General features: G+C 40.2%; 1 protein-coding gene across 4 annotated transcripts in view; it reads left to right on the forward strand.

Annotated features, from left to right (window-relative positions):
* RELN (reelin) overlaps positions 1–20,704 on the forward strand; it is a 294,950-nt gene that overhangs the window by 141,914 nt on the left and 132,332 nt on the right. For all 4 annotated transcript variants that reach the window (XM_063323481.1, XM_063323482.1, XM_063323483.1 and 1 more), the window contains exons 8-10: positions 814–865; positions 16,075–16,171; positions 18,944–19,184. In XM_063323481.1, coding sequence (XP_063179551.1) covers positions 814–865; positions 16,075–16,171; positions 18,944–19,184 — 390 coding nt within the window. The remainder of the gene's footprint in view (positions 1–813; positions 866–16,074; positions 16,172–18,943; positions 19,185–20,704) is intronic.

Consider the following 20,704-nt stretch of genomic DNA (forward strand, 5'->3'; position numbering starts at 1 on the left):
CTCTTTGACAAAATAAATAGATCAAGCAGTGTTCTTAGGCAATGCTTCTGCCTTGCTTGTTATGTAGGAGTATAGTTAAGTCCAGCTTTCAAAATTAATTCAAAATAAATAGGTGTCCTTCACAACACGCTAGTGCTTTTTATCTCATAGTGTTTTCATGGAAATGGTCCTAATGTGAACTACTGAAATATGGGGGCGTTGAAAGAAGGCAAGAAGAAAGGCCTCAAAGAAGGGTGGTGTGCTGAATACAGGGCGAGCTGCTCAGTGTTTTCAACAGTGGATGTCAACAGTGATCTATTATGCAGTATCACCTAGGTTTTGTTTGCTTCGCTGTTGAAGACTTAGGTTCTGTTATTCCATCTTAATATTTCATTTTATTATTTTAGGTTTACTTAAAGTTATTTTTTCATATTTATTTATGATCATTTTTTATTCTAATTGTGTGTTGGGAGAAGTGAAAACCATTCTGGATATTTATGCTAAGCTGACCATAAACCACAAGGTTCATGTTTTCAATCTTCTAAATACTGGTCAAGTGCCAGTGTTTCACATGAATGTGCTTGCTTTGTAGACATTAATGCAATGAAAGAAAGAAATTTTCAGCTTTGACATGTGATGAGGTATCAATAATCAAAATGACATAACAGAAATGTTCATACTCACTCAACCTGAAAGGGTTGGCAAGTAATAGTTTTATGCACTGGAGATCTGGGTATCCAGAGAGTTTCCATGCTTTCAAAGAAAAACAAGTGATGAATGTATTGTTTTGCTGCTCTAACACAACCTTTCTGCTGTTTGCTTTTCATCCTGCAGACCACCACTGGCCTTAATACAACTACTGCATCCGTCCTTCAATTTTCCCTTGGTAAGTTTAGCTTACTCTTTCGCCTGAGAAAGTGTAAAAAGTCATTTCTGCAAAGGAAAATGGCCCTCAAGTTCAGGCTTACCTTTCTGGTCAATGTTCCACTCAACATGAGGGATTAAAAATATTTTTAAAAATGCTGCACATTTATTCATCTCCTAATCTAGAGCTCCTAATCTCAATTTGGGAAAGGAGAAACTCCAGTGGATACTCTGATGATGGGAGGCATAGTCGTGTTTGAGTTTTTGGTTTTTTTCATTTATTTTATAACCTGACGGATAACATTATAATCTCTTGCTCTTTCTCTGAAGTGTGATTACTGCTTCTAAGAAATGAACTTTTTCAACATTTTAAGGCTGTGATGTATTCCAAGTTATGGCTGGGTAGTGCTGTTTTTAACACATCAGTACAAACAGAATAGGTAGGGCAGACCAAAACTAAATGCTGTTTAGTTCATATTAGTAACAGTGTGGTTGTATGCTGTATTGCTTAGAATACCTGCTGTAAGTTATCGCACATTTTCACTGTGTAGTTATGACTATAAATTATGGCACAAGCTGTGGCTTGGGCTGAGGGCAAATTGGGAACACTTTTAATTTGTTAACTCACATCTCAGTGTTCAAAATATGAAGGAAAAATGTTTTTATGATATAAATGGTTCAATAGAAAAGTAAGCAGGAAATGTAGCCTGCTTCCTCTGTGGACCCCTGGATACGTGTTTCCAAATCATATTCCTATTTTTTAAAAAGCAATTCTCCAAAAGTATCTCAGCAGATGTGTGATTAAACTCTGGAAACCTCAGCTGGAAATAAGAGCTATCGGGTAGCTTGGCAAGCAGCTTGGGGTTTTTTAATGGATTGGAAATCAAAATCCTAGAAGGCTCGGAAATACGTCATTTAAATTTGTTTTTACCTGAAGTTGTTTCTTCAACTATTTGAGGTCATTATTACCTGTCACCCTGCAATTGACTGCACTGTTAATAGTTCTAAGGATTAGTATCTATCCTTTTATTTTGAATGACTGTCTTTAAAAAGCCAGAAAAATGTACCCATTCCTAAACTGAACTATTGCATAAATATTGGACACCTCCAATGAAAACCAGCCTGGAGCTGCCCTGCAGTTTCATTCAGCCAGTGAAAGGGGAGCAGCTCACTTGATCTGCCAGGACATGTCACTTGCCCGCAGAAGCCTTCCCACCCTTGGCTATGTCCAAGGATAGGTGACCTTTATAATGCTGCAAGTTTGCAATGATGGAGGAATTTTGCTTTTCAGGAAAATTTACAAAAATCTTCTAGGGCCACAAAGATGATCAGAGGGCTGGAGCACCTCTCTTATGAAGACAGGCTGAGAGAATTGGGGTTGTTCAGCCTGGAGAAGAGAAGGCTCCAGGGAGACCTTATAGGGGCCTTCCAGTATCTGAAGGGGGCCTACAGGAGAGATGGGGAGGGACTCTTTATCAGGGAGTGTAGCGATAGGACATGGGGTAACGGTTTTAAACTGGAAGAGGGTAGATTTAGATTAGATGTCAGAAAAAAATTCTATAGCGTGAGGGTGGTGAGGCACTGGAACAGGCTGCCCAGGGAAGTTGTCAATGCCCCATCATCCCTGGAGGTGTTCAAGGCCAGGTTGGATGGGGCTTTGAGCAGCCTGGTCTAGTGGGAGGTGTCCCTGCCCAGGGCAGGGGGGTGCGAACTAGATGATCTTTAAGGTCCCTTCTAACCTGAACCATTCTGTGATTCTGTGATTCTATGGCTTATTCTTACAGTGACCCAGAGTGGTTCATAGCAGTGTAAGCTGAACAAGTTGGTACGTAAACGTCTGCTGTCACAGCTCGGTGGCTGGTGTCCACTGTAGGTGAACTGCGCAAGGGTGCAGGATCCCAGAAGTTTCAAAATTAGACTTAGGATTTCACTAGTAGCCTTTGTTCCTATCAGCTGGGGAAGGTCAAATTAAAAAAAAGGGTAAGAGCAGGCTGAGTAGGAAATACCCTATATGACAAGATTGTGATGCATATATGGTAAGAATACGTTAACCCGTGCCAGTGAGAACCAGTAAAATCCCCAGTATAATGGAGCAGGAGAGGGGTGGATGCACATCAGAGTAAATAAAATTTCAGCCTGAAGTTCGAAATGTATCACATTTCCTCATGTGCCTCTGTTAGGCTTGAAATACAGTGCAGATTGGTTTTGTAACTGATAAAAACCGGTGTGAGCCGGGGGACTGCTGCTGAGCTCAGCAGTACTTGGCTTTCAAATCATAAATCTAAACTAGGCATTTGCCGGTTTCCAGCTTATTCCCAAATGTCCGATTTAATCATAACCCTATTTAGGGATTCATCCAAGGGAATTGCCTTTTTTTAAAGAATGTTTAACACTTTCTATCGACCGCGGAATAGCTTAAGCTGTAATCTTTTGGGAGTATCTTTATATTAAATTCATCACCTAGCTTTGGCCACATTAAAGTGCATACCCTTTGATTTCTCTTCCCACTAATTATCAGATAGAATTTTGTATTTGCAGGTATATAAGCAGTTGAGGACTGGGAAATGAAGCAAAAAACCTGTCCTGATTTCACCATAAACCCCAGATCCTTTTAAACTGTATGTTCAGGAAGGGTAATACCCTAGTGAATTTTTCATTAATTGATATTCTGTGTAGTGTCCCTCATGTACCACCTATTTGGTAGTCTTGCCCTTTAAAGGGCAGCAGGGTTGAAAAGGCGCACTTAAGATGAAGGCTTAATTAGGATAAAAAGGTAATTAGTAAGGTTCAGCACATAGGACAACGTTAATGTGCAGTATCCTTTCTGAGTGAGAGCAACTTGTCTGCCACGCAGCATTCGCTGGGAGCCACCCAGGGCTGGTGGCATTGCCTTTTGGTCCAGGGCTGGGGTGATGTTTACATTCATGCGCTCTCTGCCCAAGTGTGCAGAAAATTTCAATTGCTTTGGATGTCTTAATCATCCGTGGCTACATTTCTCCAAGACGAAACCCTGACATGTGAAAGACAAAGTCTAGCAGTTTCCTTAATGTTCAGTGGGATTGTTAATTGAGGTATTTAAAGCAATGCCTTTGGGGTCTCTCAGGGCAGAATGTCTAATTCAACAGTTTGGGATTGTAGGATGTTGCACAAAAGCCTCCGGACTCAGCTGCCACACAGAGTTAGTCTGATTCATTAGCTGAAGTATTCTCTATTTCTCACTCCAAAGCTCAGGCTTTTCCCCTTAGCTACATCCCTGAACTTCTCCGGGGGTGAACATGATCTGTCATTCCCGTAGGCCACTATGATGGGAGGTGACTCATAGTACTGAGAGATTAGCGACTGAGCTAAACACAGGAAAAAAAGAGACCCATGAAATCCCATAAGGAGAAGAGGAAAGGCTTCAAGGGAGCGATGCCAAGGCGTGAGGCATGAGAGCTGTTCTGCTCATGCGTTGTTCCTTGGGTGTCCTCTCCGAGCATATGCTCCCGTGGCTGTGGTGTGTGTGGGCTGTGCATGCTCTGCGTGGGCAGTTCAGCATTGGCAGGATCTTCCCATCCCTCCTTCCTCCACAGTGCCTCTGAGTCAAAAACCAAGCTGAAGACGAAGGTGCTGTGATGAGTACCAACACTCAGCCTGTCACCCTGGCCAGGTGCTCCTCAGAGCGGTGTGTTTCACAACGTGAAAATTGTTAATGGAAAATATTACATTACCTTGAAAAACTTTGTTCCGTAGCTCGCTCCTTGCATCTTAGTATTGCTAGATCACTTTGGGGCTGTTAAGCAAATTTGAAAATGGGAATAACTCGATAAGCAAAACCTTTTGTTTTTTACACACTTTTGTGTGTAAAACTTTTGAACAATCCTCAGAGAACTTCAACGTTTATGCCATTATCACAAAGATCCTCTGTCATTACTAGAGCAAATTAGCAATTCTCCTTCCCTCCCCCTTATTTTCTAAAAAGATCTACCCCTCCGCCCACTATTTTATATTAAATCAAAATTGATGTGGGGAGATTTAAGTTAAAAAATATCTTCTGATGGGGAATACATCTTCTAACATTTCAAACATTTGGCACTTTAGCTCCATTTTTAAATATCAAGCCATCAGTCTTGCAATCAAAGAACTAGCCAAAGGTCCAAAAGTTGGTTTTTTTGCTTTATTTGGAGAAAAATCTTGGGCTTGGACTCTTCCTTCCACAAAATCATGATAAAGATGATTTCAATGACTGATCAACCAACAGTCTTGACATGGGAGATTCTTTAGCTATTTTTGATGCATGGATCATACGGCTAGTCCCTGCTATTGCTAGAAAACAGACTTGACAGGAAGAAAACATGTATCTAGCACATCAATCTTCATTAAAAACACCATTTTCTGTGTGGGGTTTTAGTAGTAGGTATTAATCTGGGAGAGTGCTTTGTGACTTTGCCAGATGGACTCTGTTTGTCCTCTCAGGAAAATCCCAGTAGGTATTATCCAAAAGATGGGTCACTCATGTTATGATCTGCCCTTTGGTCTGGAACCAGAAACATTTGGACCTTACCAGTAGAGCAAGAGTGGCCTCTTTCTCCTTCTGCTTCTGAAGTACCTTCGTTCACATCATCCAGTTGCTTCTCTGCCATCTGTTGCTGTTACCTCTTCCATTGTTCCAACTTGTTTTGTCTAAAGATCCATCAGACAACCAAGTTTATTGATGATTACAATATATGACAAGCATAAAACCTACAGGGTTACATATGGATCAAATGAATTTATTACAATCATAAGCAATATACTTGCATCTCATCAATCTCCCTTAATATCTTTTTAATGGAACCCTATAGCAAGGATAAATTTGAAGATCATTAAAATATTATTGGAGAAATATTATTGTTGGTATTCAACTATTCAGGTCTTTTGGGTGAGGAGAGAACCCCACTAATTCAGGGTGCAGATACATCACTTGGGTGATCTTCTTTCAGTGGTACCTGCTTTGTCCCTATTTTCTATCTGCCCCGATAGGAAATAAAATGCTAAACTTTCTGCTTTTACATGCATAAATATTTCATTGACAATCATATCATATACTCTCTAAGCCAGTAATAAAGCTAATAATTTTTTCAATCTTGTTCAACACACTTTCCACTCTTGCAACTTTATTTTCTGGTTGAGTAATCACGCCTGTCTTCACTCAAATTTCTTGAGCTTTTTAAATCCATCAGGCCATCAGCTGTGCTTAACTGAAGAGTAATTGTGTTACCTGTGATGACTTTATATTTATATTGTCATTTTTTAAGCAGTGAGGTGCACGTGTAATGCACATACCAAGAACTGCCATGTGGCGTCGTTTATTTACAGTCTATTTTTAATGCTGGCTGATTTCACAGTCCTCCGTAAGCGTAATGGCGACAACTATTTAAAACATGCTATTGATTGCTTTTGATTAGCATATAAGTAAGGGTCATTGATTTGGATGCAGGTCTTTGACATAATGGTTCCAAAAGGGTTTTCGTGTCATGGCCTGCTTCACCCTGAGATATCAGGTTAGTGAATCATTAGCCCAGCAGCCTCTATTACTCTTTCTGAACTACCAAGGTCGCTAGGGTCTACATGAGAGCTGTTTTCCTCAGCAAATCTGTAGGCTAAGTGCCTCGGTGGTGTTTGTTGAAGAGGAAGCACGATAGTATTTATCACCTTTAGTAAAAAAAAAAAATAATTTTTTTCAGGCTTAGGGTTTTTCCCTTCATTTTTGTAGTGGCAATTTGACTTTGGTACCAGTGTGAGACTTGCAGAATTAAATTATAAAATGTATCTGATTGTGTAGATAATTTAAATACTTCTTTTTTGCCCTGATGGATATTTGAAATACTACTACTACTACTTATTATTATTATTATTACTATTATTATTATTATTCAGAATTGTTAAATGTGCCCTTTGGATTAGTCCTTACCTGCACAGCTTCTGTGCTTCAGAAAACACATTTACTTCCCTATTGTCCTCAGCAAATAAAAGACCGTTGATGGGGAAAAAATAATCTTACAAAAATTATCTAATTACATAAATAGTGCAGCTGATTCACTGACCCCCATGTATTTCTGTGGGGGAAATAGCAGTCCCTCCGGGCTGTTCTCTAGAGCAGCATCTGGAGGACTCTGCAGAGCATCTGCAGGGGATGGCGATTCCTTCTCCATCCCGCCAGAAACATCTCTACTCCACGTTGGCTCAGCCGCATGAACAATGACTGCGTTTGGCCCCATGTAACAGTCTGAAGACACTTATCATTTATATTTTTATCATGCTTTAATTCAGTTCTGGTGGCAGCTGTTATATTGACGGTGCTGCTTTTTTGTCATCTATTTATCCTCTGCTTGGATTCAGACCACTCGACAGAAATGCTCACATCCAAACATATTTTATTAAATAAGCCTTAGCTTTGGCTGAGAGGAACCATTGCTGATCATTTTCTCTTAATTTCCAGTTTTGTTTAGTCATTTTAACAATTAGCAGAAGCTATCCGATGACTGACAAATACTGTAATAGCCATTTCATGAGGTAGCACTGGGCTTGCCCTCGGCAGAAGGTGACAGAGATGAGCAATTCCTTCAGAACTGCTATGAAAATTCACTCAAGTCTCTCTAGAGAAATAACAAAGTGAAAAATAAGCCCCTTCTGAATTCAGCATGCAAAAGTATTTAATCTTTTTAATCCCTCACTATCTCATTAGCTGAACAGAAAAACTCATGGAAGAAACTGTGGTGCCAAATGATTTGGGCATGTTGAGCCACCTCCTTGACTTTAGTCACCTGCATGGGTGATTTCCTTCAGTCACCCAAATTTCTCCTTCTCCAGTGCCTTCCAGGAAGCACCAGGTTTGCTGTGTGGGCATGGCACATCCATACGGTCGTGTTGATAGCAGTACCAACAGAGAAAAGCCTGGGCAGTTCTGCTGGCCTGGCGGCCACAGGACAGTTAAATGATCTTACATTATGCAAGTGTGGAGCGCTTTTGGGCTGCTGTGAGGTTCTGAAGGATTTCATTGCCAGGAAGCCAGCGAAGAAAATTGTGTTAGAACTCTCTCTGAACTGAGTTTAAATAGTGCATAAAACCAATTTTTAAAATAGGTAATTTAAAGCACTAATGTCCATAAGAAATTAAGATTATGAAATGAAGCTTGACCGTTGCTATATTCAGATCCAGTCCCCTCTAAGCAATGAGAACAGAGCACTGAGTGTGCCTGAACGCCCAGTTTATTTTGTCCTAACTTCTGCTCTTTAAATTTGGGAAAAGCTTGAGAATTTGAAATAATTCAATGCCAAAATTGGTGTCATTCACCATTCTGCACTTCTGCTTACTTCGTTTCCCATTTTCCCCCTGATAAAACAGTATTAAGGTTTTTTGATTCTCCACCCAAATTGTTGTTTGCTATTGCCTGACATGAAACCTGCTAGTTTCACCCTCCTGGCAGAGAAATCCTTTGTGCAGAAGCATAGGTAATAAATTATGTCTAATGTGAAAGAATAAGACAGGTAAGTAACATCATCTAGCACGCTTCGCGTAGCGTGTGGAAATGTTAGGTGGTGTCTATTGATTTTGCTGAGTTATACAAGAGGGGCTGCCTAGATAATGCCTAGATTGAAACCAGGGTTTAAAGTTTATCCTGTATTTGAAAGGCATTTTAACGGCCTTGGGGCAAAATGATTTGTGTTGTTTCGGCGAGCCCAAGGTTATGATGAAATACTGTCTCTATTACTTCCATACCAGGGCTCCTCTGCCACTGTTAGGAATTAAAATGTGAGCGTTACAGATTTACTATACGGAGAAAAGCAGAGGAGATAAAGAGAGCCTCAGGATTCAGGGCCAGGGCAGGTGGCCGAGCCACCGCCTCGCGGTCGAACACGGGCCATTACAGAATTGGTTGCTGCAAATAATAAATGCTGGATTACAGACTGACTTTCATCTTAATCCTGCTCATGTCATTGTACGGGGATAACACTTTTGTATGATTAAAATTGTCCATTTTTGAATTAACTCAAACAACAAAGCATCTGTAGTTCCCGGGGGGAAGAGAGAAGCCCCCAGCTCAGCAAAACGCTCCTGGGTCTCTCTGCAGCAGGGGAGGGAGGAGGTTTCCATGAAAGCAAAAGCAGATAAAAATAGAAAAGCCCATCAGGAATTGCAGAAAAAAGCTTTTGCCAAACCAATTATTATTTACCCAGATATAAAGTTAGAGGCAGGTATTCAGTTTTACAGGATTTCAGAAAACAGAGAGACCTTAGCTTGGGACTTGGCTTGAGAGAAAAATATTTCCCAGATTTTCTTGGTGCCAGGGAATTTCGCTAAAGCGGGCAGGGAAAGGACTTTGAAATCTTTGTATGCAGGTTATCTCCTTTTACAGAGCAGTTCCTGGAACCAATGTGTGCTTCCTACTGCCTTTCTAGGATGGACTGGCTCTAGCGATCTAAATAAAACATTGTTTACCTTCCTGCAGTATTTTCATACCTTTATGAGCACCTTATGGTGCTCATTTTCTTGACTATTGACCTCCACAGCTGACCCAGGCTGCTAAACAGAGTTAAACAAAACATATCTTTCTACTTGTGGATACCTATTACTGTACTACTGAACTACTTTAAGTTTAAGATGATATAATTTACATTTTGCCCAGCTGCGTTGAAAGATCAGCCTCTCACTTAGAGGATCTCCACGTAATCTGACATTAAGCACTTAATGGCAATAATGTTGAAGCATGCGATATGGGTATGGAAGCAGAAAATCCTTACTGAGCCCAGAGCTTACTGCTTGGTCAGACATTCAGGAACCGCTGTAAGAGTATTTCTGGGGAGCTCATGATATTACTGTTTCAGTAGCTGTAATTACTGGGTGTCCGTTACATCCAGATCTTAACATGTTCACTCACTTTGCCTTCAGCGAGGTGCTCTATACAATGTTAGCGCACCTAAGAATGTGGTTAAATTTAGAAGCATCATTTAATTATTTATTTGGCAACAAACACATTACCCAAGCACATAACCTGCTGGCTGTATCTCAGAAAGAGACGCTATAAATAGCCGAGCATCTTTACATCCGAATAAATTGGAAACTGGCATGAGGGAAATACAGCTTTCTGCCTGGCTTGTTTTTCTCTCCGTAATATTCTCGGCACAAAAAGCAATATGAATTGTGATCTGATCTTGTTCATTAGAAAAGCACAAATTTGTGGGAGCGCAGGAAGCACATCGTATCTCTGAATATAAATAGACTAAGAGGAGGTTGATCCAGATAAATATTTCCTCAGACTTTACTTCTCATCTAAAGGAAATTAGCTGCATTAATTCATTAAAAAGTATGATTGTGGTTATTGGGAATCCTGGAAGGATGTGGGTGGGAAGGGACCACGGGAGGTCACAGCTCCAGTGCTCCCCCCACGCTCAAATTGGGACCACCCTCTAGGTGAGGACAGCTCGCTCAGGGCCCCGTCCACTCGGGGTTTGACATCTGACTCATTTTTAGGACGAATGAACCAGATGAAGTCTTTCTGGTTAATTTTTGTCAAATGTATTTACTAATTATTCTTCTCATCTTTTGCAGTTTTACAGTGGAGGCTTTTAGCATGCTTGCCAACCCTTTATTTTTATTTAGAGGTAACTACCCAACATTTCCGAAATGGAGCACCAGCCTAAAGCTGCCGGTGGAACAAAAGTTAGCTGCTCTCTTAAACCTACGGAAAAAAATAGCTGAGACTTTGCACTTCAAAGTTCATAATTCTCCCTAATGCTAGCATAGATATGATTTTTAGCAAAGGAAAACAACATTTGTTTTTGTTTTCTAGTGTCAGGTATTTATTTCATATTGTTTATCAGAACACATACTAGCGTGCAGATAGTCAAAATCCTCTCCTCACAAGGGAGAAAAAAGCAGCCAGCGATAAAAATATTTAATTCTTTCCATGAAAAGGCAGACTACGATTGCAAAATAGAATGCAGTTCTTAGAAATTTTCATTTGAATGTTTTTTTTACACTTAAAATATGTATTTGTACTCTGAACTTGTTCTGTAAACAAACTTCTAAAAAAGTAGTCTAAAGATCTAAAATGTGCCATAATTAAAAATCACACTTGTAGCTAAATTCAGAGTTGTGGCCTCAAAGAAAAATTAAAATGCTTTTGCAACCTTCTCTTGAGGAAGTTTTCAGAGGCAGAATGGGATGAACGGTGAGTTGCACGTTTTTGTACCAGTGCTTCTGGTATAACCAGCACAAAATACTCCATCGTTTAACATAGTTAAAATCGTCTGGTTCTTGATCAGAAGCCAATATAAACATACACCTAAAAAAAATTAGGATCCATGGAGCATTCGTTATACCAAACTGTATGGTTCATTAATTTGGAAAAAACTATTAGCAAGCCAGCCAAATTTGACCACTAGTAATTTATACTATCCAGTTTGGTTTAATTTAGGCGATATCAGCAAATCGTAATCCTTAGCAAACACTAATCTTTATTCATCACATTAACAAAATGAATAAAAGCAATCTTCTAGCATTAGAGGAACGGGATTCTTTTCAGCTCCCTTTTGTTTTTCAGGCCGCAGTCAGGACACAATTCAAACCCTTCTACAGATTTTTTGTGTGAATTTTTCTTGTACGGTTCCACAATAGGCTCATTCTCCTTAAAGCCAGCATTAGATGTCTGGATATTTGCTTATCCACGGAAGCACTTGCAGGAACTATCGAGAGGCTGTCAAGAGGCGGAGGACGTCACAGTCTATAAGGAGCAAAATATTGCTTCCCTTGCAGATGGCACCCAGTTTTATCTCAGCAAAACACCAGCTTAGAATCAGTGTTGTTAAGAAATCTTACAGACCAACAGCCATATGACTCGGGTTTCTGTAAATCTGACACAGTTGGAAGCAAAGCCGTAGTGAGAATTAGTTTTGCCTGTCGTTGTCAGCCTGGATACAAATAACTGAATAGCTGGATACCAATACCTGATATGAAGTGCCTTCATAACACCCCTCCCGAAATACTGTGCTCTTAGTACTGCTGTCTACCTGATATTTTAAAAAATTAGGCGCATAAAATATTCACTAGTACTTTAGATGGCGTTGAAGGAAACCAAAATCAGCTTAACAAGACTTACCAAAAAAAAGGGCAAAAGAAGGCATGACCATCTCAGTTGGACATTGCAGGTGTCAGTGCTGGTCAGGTCCTGGTTACAGGTTATCAGTCCTCCAAAGCAAGCAGCAAAGCAATCAAGAAGCTACTTTTGTTTCCCTTTTCTATTCTTTTTTGTTTAGATTAGGTGGAATTAACAAAGCAGCAGTCAGGAGCTGCTTAGTATTCCCATGCACTGCCAGTCAAAACCCTCCCCTACTAGTGTCAGTGACTGGATTCAACTTTGAGCAAAATTTATTTTATTGAAATTTGGCTTGGGGCAAAATCCAAGCATGTAAAGCACAAGCCAAATAAATTAATGTTTCGGAATATTCAGTGTATGAAAATAGCTGGGTTTTATAACAGAAGCTGCTCATTGTTTTTGGTAACAGATAAAATTGCTGTCTGAGCTTCAAATGTATCATTTAAAATTAAATCCACGAAGGTTGTCTCTCCTTTAGCTTTTTTCCGAAAGTTTACAAAGTCTGCGAACTTCAGCTAGAAGCCTATCAAAAGGAGTAAAATAACTCTAGAGGAGAAAAAGACTTTGTTCCTGAAACCCAAGGACAAGCTTGACTATATGTATGTAGAGAAAAAAATTAGCCTATTCTTACCAAGGCATCGTGTTTGCTGCTTAAGAAAAAACGGGTCGGCTTAAGAAAAAACGGCGTTTTTCTCTAATGCAGTAACTTACTAATTGTAGACTCCTTTATGGTAATCATTGTGCATGTTTTATTACCCATTTTCATGGCTAATTCAGAACCCGGGCGTTCTTGATTTAAAACAAGCCTATTCTAATCTCATTCAAAAGGTTTTATGTCATCTTGTACCACTTTTTCTTTGGAGGACGGGAGGGTGTGAAGATTTACAACGTGACATCTTGCCCCTGCTGCTCTGCTCAGAGCTGACGAACTATTTATTACCGTCTCTGGAAGCAGCGTGAAGGACACCTCCCTTCCCCGGCTGAATTTGCCCTCCGTTCCTGCGATGTTGCTGCTTGAATTTTGATCACCTATTTGTTCGCGAAGTCAGAGTATAGCTTTGTTGGTCAAGGTAGAGGCAAATGTCCAAACTGCAGGTTTCTATTTTAAATAATCCTAGTTTAGGATTACTGAATAAGAGTAATATGGAGCAATAGTAGTAGCATTAAGTAATAGTAATATTGAAATTTGAAAGTAATATTGAAAATTACATTGAAAGCCAGTGGCTTTCAATACCATCTCAGTAAACCCTGTCCTGGAGTGCAGTTGTGTGTTCACCTTCCTCCCTTTTCTAGGGAAGAAACTCTTAATATAAACTAGGATGAATACTGGTTTCATAAAAAAGGCAAACACCGGATCCATGTGTTTCTTTTATATTTAAAAGAGATGGTTCAGACGGCAGAGAATAATACCTGAACCTTGGTGGTGATTTTTTTCAAATGGATGAATTTAATTTTGGTTCTTTCCATTGTCAGTTTGAGATTTACAGAATTAGATACTGAAATCATAAATAATCTTGCTATTTTATGATTTTGAGTCAAGAACATTAAAACACGTGTCGTCACAGCCAGTAATTTGTATATACATTGGCCCTGACTTTCCCTAACTAATTTTAGTCTTAATACAACCTGTCCTAGTTATTAAAATAATAGTAAAACCCAGCACTTGTCTCTCCTCTTTGCATTCTGTCTCCATCACTCTTTCCAGTAACACCAGCGAAACACCACATCTGCCTTGCAAAGCCCTTTTTTGGTGGCTTAATTTCTTTTAAGCAATGAATTTGATCTTCATTGCATAGTTTGAGGGTGTGCAGATTTAACAGACCGTATTTTTCGTATTGATCGTACTGGCAGGGAACACTCATTTCCTACCGTCTTTGCAGCATGGGCAGCAAATATCACCTTCTCCAGTGTTTTTAGCAGCATATTTGGACTTGGCTTTGTTTAAGAGCGCTGTACCAAAAGTTGATTGTAACACTAACTGAAATGGCATGTGTTGTAAAATCTATATTGATGGTTATTTTTTACTGTTTATATTCCTTTAATTTCTGTCTAACAGAAAACTCAGTATGTTGCTGTTTTGCCTCACAGCCTCTGGCCAGCCAAAGCGGTTCAACTGGCTGAAGTTCACTGATTTTTGAACTGAATTCCCTTGAAATAAAACGAATGAGTGTGATTAAGGGTTGGACCTCCTAAATGCCACGGAAGTAGGCACCGACAGCAGATGTCACTCAGTAAAGTAGACTGTCTCAGCAGATGGACAAATTTGAAACGTAAAGGCTTTTCCTGACATCGTTTGGTTTTAATATGATAGAAATAAAATGCCTTGTCAGTAAAATATAACCAGACAGTTGCTTTGTAGTCATTTTGGGTACATGGTTGGTAATTCAAAGTCCTGCTGCCTTTGCAATATTAATTATTCTGTGGCTCATTACAGCAAGAACACGTGTCAGACCAGCTGAAGGTACCACACGCAGCTGGAGGGGCTCAGAAGTGTCTGTTCCTCTATTTACAATCTAACGTTAGCAAAAGATGTAAGAAAGCAACTTTGTGGGCTTTTTCCAGGAAGCTGGTTGATGTATCAGGCAAAATTATAGAGACGGGATTTCATCCCACGTTTTGGGGTGTTTTTCCCCCTGCAGTGACTTGTGGTGTGCATCTCAGGGTAGAAAAGCAGTTCTGTAGAGCTGAGCGCTGCGAACGTGAACGGCCTCAGGGGAGCCGGGGCTGCGAGCAGTGTACTTCATGACATATGTTCCCATTAAAATGTGTGAGCTGTTCTCTTGTACAAGCGGTTAACACCTTTTTAATCAGGCCGTTTATTTCATTACAAAAATAATTACCCCGAGTTGGAAAGTGAGAGTATTTAATGGTCATCAGTTTCCACACCTGGGTGTGTATAGATATATCTATCTCTACATTTATACGTAAATAAAAATAGGTACATACACAGTTTTCAGTGTGACTGAACGTATCTGAAGCACGCATAAATGTAACGTACTACTCGTAGCACACACAATGCATACTCCTACCGTGAGCGAAGCTGTGGTACTCACTCAGCAGTACCCTGATGCCTTCAGAGATGCTGTTTAATTGAGAGCTGCTTCCCTTAAATAGGGCAGGTGGCCAACGTCGGCTGCTTTGAATCTCGTGTGTCAAACCTGCTTGTGAAGTAGAAATTTTGATCTTTGGAGCGCAGGTTAGGATTTGTCTGTTCACTAGGTGTTGAACTGTCTGAGATGGAGGAATTATCTGGCGTCTGAGGAAAAAGAGTCTTTTTAGCGTATTTAATTACCACGCGGGTTGTTTATAATGTTTTCTAGGTTGAATTTTTCCATCTCAGTTCTCGTGATTTTGACTGTCCCCTTTATTAATTGTTAAGCTTATCTTTTGTGACAACACCCAGAAGGCACCCTTTTATAAATCAAAAGTAAATATATTACCCTACCTTGCAGGGGTGCCATAAGGCTTAATTAGTTCATTTTTGTAAAGCGTTCTGAGATTCCCACATCGGCATCAAATGTTTATTATTAATTATAGGCTCTAGTGAGTATATGGGATGATTTCTTAATTTAATGCTCTTCAGGCATCCTTAAAATAACTAATTTTGTAACGTCTTTATTCTTTTAAATTCCTATAGCACATTTGCTCTTGGCTCAAGTAATTCTGTATACATTTTCCTATCGCTTACTGTGTTTTTCTGGAATTTTTTTTTTCTATGTAGTAATGTGAAAAAACGTCTTTTACTGTTTTCCCTATGAATTCTGCTATGTGGATTATTCTCTAATAAGAAGGTTTTGTTTAAACATTATACAGTGGGTTTTTTTCCTGCAGTGGGGGTTGTTAAGTAATTTACTTGGCTTCCCTTGGGAAATTTGCAGAGATTACACGGCACTGCTGTGATTTATCATTTCTACTTTATTTCTGACTCATAAAGCATGCATTATTTTGTGTTTACCTTCAGCAACAGATCACAGGAAATTTCATCATCAATCAAAGCGCTTTAAAATGGGGAGAAGTGATGATGTGACAAAGGCACAGTCAGCAACTGTGGTTATTGGAGGATCATTTATTGCTTCATTGTGTCGTAACACTTCTCATTTTATTGCTTTTCCCAGGATCGGGTTCATGTCGCTTTAGTTACTCAGATCCCAGCATCACCGTGTCCTACAGTAAGAACAGTTCTGCAGATTGGACTCAGCTGGAGAAAATTAGGTTTGTTACAGCTTTTTAATCACTTTCATGCTTTCTGGCTGAGCAGCTGGTGTTTAAACTTGGCTCTTTTAAAACTTGTTTTAATTGTTAACTTTTCAGTTCTTACTTGCTTATACACATTAAAAGATGAGGGTGAAATTATGGTCACTAAACTAATTGCAGAACTGCTACTGGGTTTCGTAAATCACAGTTTCATCCATCGATTATGTGGGAGGTAAGGAAAAGAATTACTTTGGAGTTAAAATGCAACCCGAATAACCAGCACATTCAGGTGCCTGAAAAAGCCCAAAATTTTGATGACTTTTGCATTTTAGCACCACTTTTAATGTCAGCAAGAGCCATAATTTATAGTGTTACAAGTTTCTACATTGGTAGGATAAAACGTTCAATAAAAATAGTTTATAGTTTGATATGAACACTTGGCTCCTAACACTCTTATAATAACAAGATTATGGTGAATTATGCCTTGTTTTTTAAACAAACTGGTTTACGTGAAAATGCAAAGGATTATGAATGGGATTTTTAAAATCTTTTTTTGTAATATGCACACCTTTAAAAAGAGAATCGGTGTTGGAGATGGGTTTTTCTAAGACAACAAGCCAACATATTATTAAATAATATTGGGAAAGGTATTTTGTGTGTTAGTCTATATACACAGCTAAAGAAGTGCAACTAGGGAAGAAAAGATGCTGTTTATATGTAGCGTCCTCATAGTGTCTCAGTCCACCTTCCTGCATTACCTTAGTGTCTGTACCACGCAGGCAATTTGCTTGAGCCTGTTTTCAGTCCATTGAGACAATTTGCAGCGCAAGAGGCTACTTAATTTCTGATAAGTAAGCAAAACTCTAGCTGCAAGGCAGGGGATTTCAGTATGTCATCTTCCTTGTGGGACTGGGATTACGATTTAATTGGCAAAGGCACGAATTATAAACGATTTTAGCAAAACAAATGGCGCTAATTTTCATCTCAGAAAAATATAAGGCAAGAGTAACTTCAGTGCGGCCACTGGAGCTGCCTGAGAGTAACCACGCAATACCTTCTTTTTTTCTCGCATTGATGGAAAATTATATGCCTCGTCCATGCCATCAGTCCGGTTACCCACATAGCTCTGCAAGCCAGGAAACTCAGGGGCTGCAATGGTGCAAACGTAACCCTTTGAACCCAAATTTTTTTAAGTTATTGCATATACAGTTTGATGTAGGTGGCTTCAGCTCTGACTGCTGGAGGCAGCAGTAGAAAATAGGTCAATAGAGCAAAGTGGTGCAAAGCGGAGAGGATGAATTATGAAAGGATGCTCGTTTCTCCTGTGGTCCCTATGAATTACAGTGTTTATTTGAATGTGCTTCAGTGGCTTTCACTGTGCTACACGCAGCTCCGGGGAACGGTGGGAGAGTGGGGAGAGGTGGGACGGGAGGGAAGGTGTAGTGTCGGTGTGTCAGTGCGTGTTGTGTCAGTGGGATTTCAGCTCAGGACTCCCAGGAGGGAGGGGAAGGATCTTTTGGGGAACGTGGGTGCTGTGTGTGGGCTCAGGGAGAAGCGAGGACAACGTGTCAGAGCAGTGTTGCGGTGGAGGGTGACAGACAAAACGTTTAGCAAGTGCAGGGTGATTTGTGGGGGCAGATTCTGGGTGTGAATACGGGACAAATACAGTTGCTTTTCAACATTTCACTACACTCAACTGTTTTGCTTTACAAAGAGAAGTTCCTCTGTTTTCTGCGATATAAGCAAGTTATTGGTGCCTTTTTTCCCCCTGAAAGTTCTGGATTGTCTCTGACAAACTATTCAGCCTCCAAAGCATCGCTAACAAGGCAGAGGCAAGGCTGAGTAGCTGACATCTTGCAAACCCCAATTTTGGAACTCCTTACAGCCCGAGGTTTGAATGTAGCTAATTTCCTCACTGGGTGATTAGTAAAACAAAAATACTAATTCTCAGCATCCCTTCCTTGCACACAGACCTCGGTCCTTTCATTGCTACTAGCAACGTAAAGACATTCACCTTGGGCTGGAACCTCAGTCCTTTCACAGCTCTGAGGAAGCAGAGCTCAAGGCCCTGATCGTTGCTAATTGCTAATACTAATACTCCTGGTCTGCCTCTCCTCCCCACATCTTCCATTTTCAGCAGCAAGAGAGAGGAAAAATGGGTTCGTTCTTCTGTATTGTTCTTGGAGCAGAACATGGAAAGACAGACAACCTGACCCTCCCCATCCACAGAATTGTCCTGACGGCAGGGCTGTGGGATTGGAAAGACATGTTTGTCAGAGATAATTCCCAGCTTTTCCCTCCAGCTATTCTGCGCCATCCAGACCTATGAGGGATTGAGGCACCAGAAGTCAGGAGTTTCTTTTGGTGTAAGCTCATGCAAAAATTTTTGGAGACTTTTTTTTTTGTAAAGTGCTTCCTTAACATTTCCTTTTGGCCATACTTGCAAAATACCTGACGATGCCCAGTCACCTAAGGAGCTGTGACCAGCATCGAGCATGAACGTCACCCTGCTCTTTCTTCCTGCTCTCCGAACACCAGCATTGATCTGTTATTTATTGCTTTATCTTGCACTTTCTTTGAAGCAAGGCTGTCTGTTCGGGCTGTATGAGCACTGCTGGGCACAGGGGGACTCTGCCTCAGGGCAGGTATTTTCTGATCTCCACAGAAGATTTATCAGCATACAAGGGACATCAGCACAACTGTGTCACAGCTAGTAAATGTGTTAAATGAGGGAAAAGGGTTCCTGGCTGTGGCTTAAACTTGGTCTAATTCCCTATCATTGTTTTTCAGTGCCCCTTCCAATGTCAGCACAATCATCCACATCTTGTACCTTCCCGAAGATGCTAAAGGGGAGAACATCCATTTTCAGTGGAAACAGGATTATGTTCACGCTGGTGATGTGTATGAAGCCTGTTGGGCCTTGGACAACATCCTGATCATAAATGCTGCTCACAGAAAAGTCGTGTTAGAAGATAATCTTGATCCGGTGGATACTGGCAACTGGCTTTTCTTTCCTGGGGCCACAGTTAAGGTCAGTCTGATTGTCTATGGCTTAATGTTATTATTACTCCTGTATGTAGAAGACACTAACATCCAACCAAACTCTGAACACACAATGGTGTTTAGGCCAATTCATCTGCTTCTAGAATTGGGCTCTTTTTTACTTTGTTTTTACCTTTTTTCTGTCCCGTCGGGGCTTTCTAGAACAATGCGACTTCTCTGCCATGACGAACGACAGTTTATACTGTCATGTCAAAGATCATGTAGCAGAAAATGGGAAACAGCTTCCTTTTAGCAAAACAGTGCAATATTTTGAAACAAATTCAAGTCTCTCCATTGGATATTTTGCAATCTACCTGTTTGTTTATCTTGGTGTTGTTCTGCTACCACTACTTGCTTCATCACAACCCATCACAAAAAACTATGATTTCCCACTTTTTCTGACTGTGAATATGACATTGCCATTGCAGGGTGCATTCAGGTAGTGGCTGCTCCTTAGAAGTCTCTTTTTCATTAAGATCCTGTTTTGATATATGAGATCCAGCAAGATCATACAACCTTGGGCAAAACTCTAAGGAGCCCTACAAGATCTCTGTGCACAAAGTTCCTTCAGATGCAGAGTTGTTCAGCATCTGGAAATCAGTTGGATTCTTGATTTCTATGTTTCCAAGCAGTCAGAAGTTGAACAGCAGACGACTTTTCGTTTCCATCCTATTTTTCATTCACAAAAAGGCACTTTTGATGTCAGGGTTCATTTACGATGCTGGTAATGGTTTTGGCAATTGCACAGGAAACAGATGTCGAATACTGAGGGCAGTAAGAGGTTGGTTATGGCCTCATCCTTTTCCCACAGAACCTGATATGAATGGTCTCAGATTAATCTCTTTAAAAATACATAATCCCACTAACCTACTCACTGTACCTGCATATTGACTTATTTTTACTTCAGTAAGACCATTTAAACTACAATGCCAAAGTTTTCCGATGAGATTTTAGAATCAAATAATGTCCTGCATATTTAATGAAGTAATTTTCTGTAATCAGTTCACATTTGTTGTGTCGTCGGTTTTATCTTTGGATTTTAAAATCGAGTTTACACATGTGTAGGAGTGAAAGCAAAGCAAAGACTGATGTGCCACAGGTGCAGTTACTTCTTCTCAGCCAACCAAGCCTAAACACTGCTCGCTCCTTCTGAAACATGCACAAAGAACATCTAAACTTTAGCAAATAAACCTCTCTTTTTGTTGTTGTTGTTGATTTTTTTGTTGTTATCGGGGTTTGGGTTTTTTCTTTGTTTAGTTAAACTCAGCCAGTTTGTGTCAGCACACAGCTATGGTTACATGAAAGACAAGGGACCTAAACTGAGAGATCCCTTAGTGCTCCTAGACAGAAATCCTTTACAAGCTCAAACCTTATATGAGATGCCAGTGAGGATCCACCAACCTGCCGTTCCTCCAAGGTCATCTTCTGTTTTAGGGGCAAGTGAAATGTGCATCTGTCTCTTCCCAGATGACATTAGGCTCCGTGTAGCCATTTACACCGGGTTAAGTC

The sequence above is a fragment of the Chroicocephalus ridibundus genome, chromosome 1 (assembly GCF_963924245.1).
Source record: "Chroicocephalus ridibundus chromosome 1, bChrRid1.1, whole genome shotgun sequence".
Lineage (NCBI taxonomy): Eukaryota > Metazoa > Chordata > Aves > Charadriiformes > Laridae > Chroicocephalus > Chroicocephalus ridibundus.